The sequence below is a fragment of the Rhizomucor pusillus genome (assembly GCF_041956525.1).
Source record: "Rhizomucor pusillus strain CBS 183.67 unplaced genomic scaffold VTP01scaffold_3, whole genome shotgun sequence".
Classification (NCBI taxonomy): Eukaryota; Fungi; Mucoromycota; class Mucoromycetes; order Mucorales; family Lichtheimiaceae; genus Rhizomucor; species Rhizomucor pusillus.
The window spans coordinates 20,163-28,218 of NW_027192145.1; the positions used below are offsets into that span (position 1 = coordinate 20,163).

General features: G+C 46.1%; 3 protein-coding genes across 3 annotated transcripts; 1 reads left to right on the forward strand and 2 right to left on the reverse strand.

Annotated features, from left to right (window-relative positions):
• Positions 1-432: 432 nt before the first annotated feature.
• VTP01DRAFT_6187 (uncharacterized protein) lies at positions 433-2,391 on the reverse strand (the record flags this gene model as incomplete). The annotated part of the gene is made up of 10 exons (XM_069385060.1): positions 433-462; positions 531-650; positions 705-1,251; positions 1,314-1,395; positions 1,462-1,570; positions 1,750-1,795; positions 1,864-2,001; positions 2,054-2,080; positions 2,169-2,253; positions 2,322-2,391. The coding sequence occupies 10 exons, from the start codon at positions 2,389-2,391 to the stop codon at positions 433-435; spliced, it is 1,254 nt and encodes a 417-aa protein (XP_069242560.1).
• Positions 2,392-2,398: 7 nt separating this feature from the next.
• On the forward strand, positions 2,399-6,642 carry VTP01DRAFT_6188 (uncharacterized protein; the record flags this gene model as incomplete). Its single annotated transcript, XM_069385061.1, has 4 exons — positions 2,399-4,180; positions 4,252-5,188; positions 5,260-6,248; positions 6,313-6,642. The coding sequence occupies 4 exons, from the start codon at positions 2,399-2,401 to the stop codon at positions 6,640-6,642; spliced, it is 4,038 nt and encodes a 1,345-aa protein (XP_069242561.1).
• A 307-nt stretch (positions 6,643-6,949) lies between these two features.
• On the reverse strand, positions 6,950-7,225 carry VTP01DRAFT_6189 (uncharacterized protein; the record flags this gene model as incomplete). Its single annotated transcript, XM_069385062.1, has 1 exon — positions 6,950-7,225. The coding sequence occupies one exon, from the start codon at positions 7,223-7,225 to the stop codon at positions 6,950-6,952; it is 276 nt and encodes a 91-aa protein (XP_069242562.1).
• Positions 7,226-8,056: the final 831 nt, after the last annotated feature.

The following is an 8,056-nucleotide window of genomic DNA, read 5'->3' on the forward strand; positions in this document are numbered from 1 at the left end:
CCTCGTTCGAGTAGGAAGTGTACCTCATCTTTCATCTGACCTGACCATAAACCCTGTGTAATTCAAATCCCGCTTGGCCTGCCTCTAGCCCTGCCCGTAGCAATTCCCCGCTATTTCCATGACAACTGTCTTGTCTCCGCGCAACGGATATTACCGTAAAAGCAGGTCTTCTGGGAATAAACGCAACGATTCTTTGTCTTGAACTTACGATAAGCTGAAAAGGCGCGACATGTTTTTTTTTCGAAAATGTCCAAAATTTTTCCACAAGAGGGCCATATTTTACTACGAGAGCGCCAGAAAGTCCGAAACCACTGTATAAAGACCTTGTCAATCTGTAACAGCAGCTACAGCAGGCATCGCGTCTCCAAAGAGCTTTTTTTATTATCCTTTTTTTTTTCTCCTGACATGCAACTTGTTTATAGCACCTTAATTTTACTCATATTCAACTCTATCATCCGGTTCCTGGGATGAGAAAACTAAATTAGAAAACTCTTTTTCGACATTGTACAATCAATGTACGGAGTTATTACCTTTGGTTCAAGATCTTCACCATACTGCATCGCGTTATCAATGGTTGACAGTACATACTCGATAGAATCTTCATCAGTGATATTGAGAGGTATAAAACTGACCATACTATAATCGTCGATCTAAAAATGCATGTCAATTAACAGTCAATAATGAGGCGTTCTTTGTGTACTTGCAAGTTGCACAATGGCCTGATTCAAAGCTTGGAATTTTAAACTCCTTGGTGACAGGTTGCTATTTTTTTCTTGATGGACAACGGCAGCTTCCTCGGCAATGAGCAACGGATCCGGATCAAGGTACCGTTCTAGTTCGCGTTGCGTCAATGCCTTATCCATCCGTCGTCTGCGCCGTCTTCTCTTTTCTTTTTCATCTTGATCATCCGAAGTAGTGCCTTCATCCTCGTCCTTTTTAATGTTGCCGTAGTCTCCTTCAATCAGGTCCATCTTTGTCATCACGTTGACGTGCGGAATCTCCAGGTTCACCATTGCACTCATCGCACTCAATACGCCGGCAAAATATTTGCTCTTATCTTCAATAAATTGAGATTCCAGACAGTAAACGCCACAGATCGCCATGTTCCACCGCATCAAGCACTCGCAGATACGACGCATAATCGGGAAATGCGTGTAAAGTTCAATTTGTCCGGGACAATCTATGATCAGATAGTCGTCGTCGTAATTTCCAATCTCTTCTTCCAGCCAGTCCACATTGTTGAGCAAGAATCTACGAGAAACGCGTCGTTACGTGCTGCCACTTTTCGTCTGGGCGCTTGTAAGTATACATACTCCAAGCAGTAGATAAGTCCTCCGTTCGGACCGTAATCCAACTCTTCCATTACATCTTCCAAAGTGATCAGCTCCCGGATGTCTATATTTAATCATCGCCGTTAGGGGTCCGTAAGTAACGAGGCCTCCCGATCATGCAAGGGTTTACCAATGGTGGGCTCGTACTCAAAATGCTCGGCAGCTGGGTCGAGGTTTACTAGGTGCACTCGGCGACCGGTCGTTTGGCAGTGTGTCATCATGGTTGCGCAAAACGTAGACTAGTAGACAACATAGCAGCACAGCTTAATGATATGTCCAAACATATATATCTGGCAGAGAAACCACAGTCTGTTTACACTCCTCTCTCCTTCCTCCTTGGAACAATCCCTCGCAAAGGGAATCTGGAATGGAGATCGATCGATCTCCAAGAAACAAGGAAAAGAAAGCTTGCACTCACCTTGCCGCTTCCTGCGGGGCCCATGACCAATTGACAGTGACGACCCCTGTGTGGTGAATTTAGACTACAGTCTAGATCTTCCACGATCTAACCACTTGAAACTGCTTGACTTACATTTTGAAAGACGAAAACGACGGGCTCTTGACAACAGCAGCGCAAAACAGAAGTTGCAGGACAGCATTTGTAAGACATGTCAACTCCGATTCATTCTGCCATTGTTGTCCCACTGTCCGCGGTTGAACCTCAAGGTGGCTAGCCGCGCCGTGCCAAGCATATTCCTGTTATCTCTAGGCAGATACTCTACTGCGACCGTAATTTAGAAGCTTGAGCACTGAATTGAGACGTATATTTTCAGCAATCAATGTGTTTACTATCTTCGAAGGCGAAAATGCTACATTTAAAATCGATTTAAAGCATACCTTTGAACACTGAGTGAGCCGTGCCACCAGATAAGAGCGAATACATAGTATACAAATGTTGATATTTGATGTAGGCGTAGCACTGCTAAGCATGATTGATTAGATGTTATCGAAGTTTATGTCGCAAAAGTTGCCAAATAATTGCATTTTGACAGCCAAATAGCCAAGCAAGATCAAGGTAGTTGGAGCAATGACCTAGCGCCAAGTTTGTCGGGACAAGCATTGAAAATATGAATTACGAACTCTCCGCCAAGACTATCTGTCAAGATCATAAAAGCAAGAGCAAATCCCGAACCCAGACACCAGATTCAATAATGAGCAAACTCGCTCCCCGTGTATCAATATCATCCGAAGACTCGATGATCGCTGACCAGAATCACGGTATAGATACCTCTTCCTCTTCCTCTTCTTCAAACACCAAGATCGAGCACCAATCGTCTGGCAAGAGTAGAAAGTGGTACTGGCCATTCGGAAAGAATAACAACGACAAACAAAAAGTGCCTAAGCGTAAACTGTTCCGGTTCGCGTCAAGAGGTGATAAATGGCTGATTGCACTGGCGTACTTCTGCTCCATTGTCTGCGGGTTACTACAACCATGCTCTGTCTTATTCTTTGCCATATCCATTCAACAAGTCAATGAGTCGTTGGACGACAAGGACAAGTCTCTATCAGATGCTATGATGCCAATGGTCAAGGTTTTCATCTACCTGGGAACTCTCAATCTCGTGTTTGCATACTTTCACAACTTCCTCTGGGTTCTCACCGGCGAACGGCAAACCCGAAGGATTCGACAGCACTATGTGCACGCTATTCTTCGTCAAGACATGGCCTGGTTCGATCAATCTGCGCAAGAGTCCCTGACTGCGCGTCTGGCAGCAGAAACCCAAGCAATTCAGGACGGTATCTCGGAGCACTATGGCAACTACGTTCGCATCATCTCTTCCTCGGTCTTTGGCATTATGATGAGTTTTGGCATGTGCTATCAAGTTTCATGTGTGGTGGTTGGCACGCTTCCTGCACTTGGAGGTGTTCTGCTGGTCTCTGGATACTTGGTGAACAAAAACGCGTCTCAGGCTCAAGCTGCATCGGCTGCCGCGGGTGCAATTGCAGAGCAAGTCTTTGCCGGGATCAGAACAGTGTATGCATTTTCGCTCCAAACAAGGTTTTCAAGAATGCACGACTTCAAGTTGGCTACGGCGTGCCACTACGGTGTTCGTCGTGCTATCTTTGTTGGTATTGGTACCGGCGGGTTTCTCTTTGTGCTCTGCAGCATCTTTGGTGTCGCTTTCTACTATGGAGGTCAACTTGTTGCTGACGGAACGGTGGCAGCTTTCCGCGTAGTGGGTGGATTCTTCATCATCATCCTTGGCTCTATCACGCTCCTCGGATTGCCTGCGCATTACAAGCATATCTCGTCTGCATGCACCGTTGCATACAAGGTCTTCCAAACCATCGATCGCGTTCCCTCTATCGATCCTGACTCGAAGGATGGTATCGTCCCTGGAAAGGTGATTGGTCGCGTCGAGTTTCGCAATGTTATGTTCAAGTACCCAACAAGACCGGATGTCACTATCCTCAAAAACTTGTGCCTCGATATCGAGCCTGGCACCACTGTTGCTTTCGTGGGTGCCTCTGGTTCCGGCAAATCTACTTCGATCCAGCTTCTCCAACGCTTTTACGATCCTCTGCAAGGTCAAGTCTTCTTGGATGGCACAGATATCCGTCAACTGAACCTGCGGTGGTTACGCGAACAGATCGGTGTTGTCAGTCAGGAACCTGTCTTGTTCAATATGAGCATTCGCCAGAACTTAATGATGGGACTCAACAGATCGGCAAGTCAAGAAGAAATCGTCGCAGCGTGTCAAAAAGCCAACTGCCATGCATTCATTTCCAAGCTTCCTCAAGGATACGATACTCTAGTTGGTAGTGGTATGCTTTCTGGCGGTCAGAAACAACGAATTGCTATTGCCCGGGCAATCTTGAAAAATCCACCCATCCTTTTGCTCGACGAAGTATGTGCACAATATTCCAGAAACCGCCTCAATCGACCAATTCCTAACCAAACTACACACTTATTGCTTAGGCAACATCTGCTTTGGACACCCAGTCTGAACGCTTGGTACAGCGTGCTCTAGACGCAGCTTCCGTGAACCGAACGACGATCGTTATTGCCCATCGTTTATCTACCATCCGAAATGCTGACAAGATTGTTGTAATGCACAGAGGCGACCTGATTGAACAAGGCACGCACAGCGAACTCTTGGCTCAAAACGGAATCTACGCTGAACTGGTCAGAAAACAAGAAATCAGCACTACCGAAGAGGATCAAGGAAATTGTCACAGCTTCGTCCAGTATGAAGACAAGGTGCAATTTGACGGACATCAAGATATGTCTGTCTCAATGCCAGAAGACGAAGACAAAGAACCAAACCCATACGTTGACGGCAGTTTACAGCGCAGTGGTACGCACAGCAGCGTGATGTCTGTGGATGCGTACGAGATGAAGCGTCTCCGCGAGAAGGCCGAGTTGAAGAAGAAACGACACCAGAGAACACCTATCCGCAAGATTGTTTCGCAGCTACGACCTGAGTGGCATCTGCTGTTCCTAGGAGGCTGTGGTTCTTTGATTGCCGGTGCTGTCAAGCCTTGTATTGGTTACATTGTCATCCGAACTATCTTTACACTGGTGATGGACAACGGCGACGATGCAACAGCAAGCGTCGTTGGAGTAACTGGAGCGAATCTTTGGGCACTTGTCTTTGTCATCATTGGTATCGGCGCCTTTATCGGAAACTCTTTGATGACCGGAGCCTTTGAAGTTGCTGGAGAACGATATACAGAACATTTCCGAGCCGCTGTCTTCCGTGCCTTCCTTAGGCAAGAAATCGGCTACTTTGATCTCGAAGAAAACTCTCTTGGTGCTCTTACTTCCCGGCTGAACGTCGATGCTGTGAACGTCCACGAAGTGGTGACTAGAGTGTGGGCCGACGTCCTTCAGATGATTTCTACAGTGATTACAGGTAAGTATATATCCATCTAGCCGTTATTATCACTCCCATCACTTGAGACCTGACCGATGAAATATTACTAGGCATGGTTATTTCTATTGTGTACAGTTGGAAGATGACACTGGTGGTGCTTGTCTGGTCTCCATTAATTTTCGGCGCAACTTTCTACGAAGCACGGCTTCAGAGCGGCTTCCAGGACAAGACAGCCAAGGCGAACGAGCACAGTGGGCAGATTGCCAGCGAAGCTATCAAGGAAATCCGGACCGTCGCTGCTCTGGGCAAGCAGGAATACTTTGAAAACAGATACAGCAAGGCTACGGAGCGACCGCATCGATTGGCTATCCGCAAGGCATATCTGTCATCTATTTCCTTTGGTATCATGCAAGGTGTTGTTTTATACGCTGCTGGTGTCTCCTTTTACGCCGGTATCAAGTTCATAGAAGACGGAAGTATGGAGGTCACCCCGTTGTTCGTCTGTCTGATGGCCGTGCTTATTACGATGCAAGGCGCTGGCCAGGCCAGTACCTTCGTATCGACGTACATGAAAGCCAAGGTGTCTGCCATCACGATGTTTGAAGTACTCGAACGAAGAACCGCTATCGATCCCGACCTGGAGGGCTATGAAGCCAAATCGTCCCAGATATCCGGAGACGTCTCGTTTGAAAACATCACTTTCCGATACCCGGCAAGACCAGACCTTCCCATCTTCAACGGCCAATTTAATTTGCACGGATACAGTGGGCAGACAATTGCGCTTGTGGGACCATCTGGATGTGGCAAGTCTACTTGCATCGGTATGCTCCAACGCTGGTATGATCCTCTTTCTGGTACCGTCCGTCTCGATGATCACAATGTCAAGGGATTCTATCTGCATAATTTGCGTAGCCATATGGCGTTGGTCGGCCAAGAACCTGTCCTATTCAATTTGACTATCGGTGAAAACATTCGGTTTGGCATCGGCGAAGATGCAAACGTGACTCAAGCGCAAGTAGAAGAAGCGGCAAAGGCGGCCAATATTCACAGCTTTATCACCAACCTGCCAGATGGTTATAACACAAATGTTGGAGATAAGGTAATATCAGAATTTCATCAGTAATATGAAAAATGGCACGATCTAACAAATGTACTTTTATTAGGGCTCACAACTTTCTGGCGGCCAGAAGCAACGCATAGCAATTGCACGAGCGCTTATTCGGAAACCCAAGATTCTATTACTTGATGAGGCGACATCTGCGCTGGACAGCGAATCCGAAAAAATGGTGCAGCAAGCATTGGACAATATCATCAGTCAAGGAGGCCGGACTACGATTACAATTGCTCATCGATTGTCCACTATTCAGAATGCAGACGTGATATTCGTTATCAAAAATGGCCGAGTTGTGGAGAGAGGGTCACACTTTGAGCTTTTGCGGCTGAATGGTGTTTATGCTGATCTTGTACGAGAGCAATCCCTCGGTGCAGCTTAACGGTGCAGCTTAATTAGCACATTGTACAATGTATAATCTATAATGTTCCCCTATTTCTTCCGCATTGTTTCCGATACATATGTTATAGTATGTTTTTTTTTTCAATACATTCCTCTGTAAGGTTTATTATGTATTTTTTGTCCATGACTTTGGCTCTCTCTCTTTGAGCTTTATGAACTTGGAGCTTTTGGCTACCATCTCCTTCTGACTCTAGCTGAGTGCATGTTAATAACCGAGTAGAGTGCACCACAAGAGTATGGATCGCTTTTATCAGACAGTTGGAGCCAGTCGACATTTAGCATTAGCATCAGGTATAATGATGGTGGACCTTATCAAGCAATCTTCTCTTTGTGCAGGATGAAATCTGGGGTAAATCTGCCGTGTCTAGGCCATGTTTGTTCAAAGGATTCAATAAAAATCTTCCTTCCAGTCGAGGCTTGATCCTATCCGCACAAGTTTCGAACGATCTGGACTTCTGATGGGGGAATGAGTCGCGAAACCGTTTCCAATGCCCATCATTGATCAAGGACAGTTGGCGTCCGTTACGCTCGTTATCGAGGTCTAAGACAGATTTTCCGGTCATGGTCACAAAGCTTAAAATCAGACAGATGCTTTACGTTATCATCTGCGTATGCTGCGGCTTTGTCAAAAAGTCTGGAAAAGCCTTCAGCTGCTGCGTGGACCCGCGGTGCCGATGATGGCACAGGCGATGGGATGAATATCTCGAATATCAATTATTGGTTATGGTATCAGCGCTAAGTCGCTTCACGACGCTTTTCCTTTCGAAATATGTTAATCATTATCTTTCTAAGCCTGTATTCCGCCATTTTCTAATGGCGACCCAGGCGCTCTTTGTTTTGCGTGCGCTGCGCATTGCAGTTGCAGACTTGTGCTTCCAATACTCCCTGTAGCAATCGAGTATCATTGTGAGTTTAGAGAATGCTATTGTCGGCAACAACATCTTGGTGGCTAGTTTCCATGGTAACCTAAGATATGTAGTGGGCTAAAAACCCGATGATCAATCGGATACCTCCCCGCCTCCAGCGAGTTTCTATCTTTCCACCATCAATCGGCTGGCGGGCGGGTCTGTGCTTGGTCGTCGCCGTTCGGGACTCCAAACCCAGCCCTTCTTTCATTGCCCAAAAAGAAACTTGTCCATTGGCGGCGACGTAAAAAAAAAAAGAGAGAATCCAAGGGCCTAGAACTTGCATCATGGTAACGACTTTGGTTCGGTCGCCTACAATGTTCTCCTCTTTCGGCGTGCAGGTGATCAACATATTGTTGTACTGTATATATTTAATGGTTCCTTCTACGGTAAGCAATGATAACGAATAGAGCCCATAGCAACGCTACAATCTTTGTATGACCAATGGCGAAATATATATATATATATATATATATATATATATATATA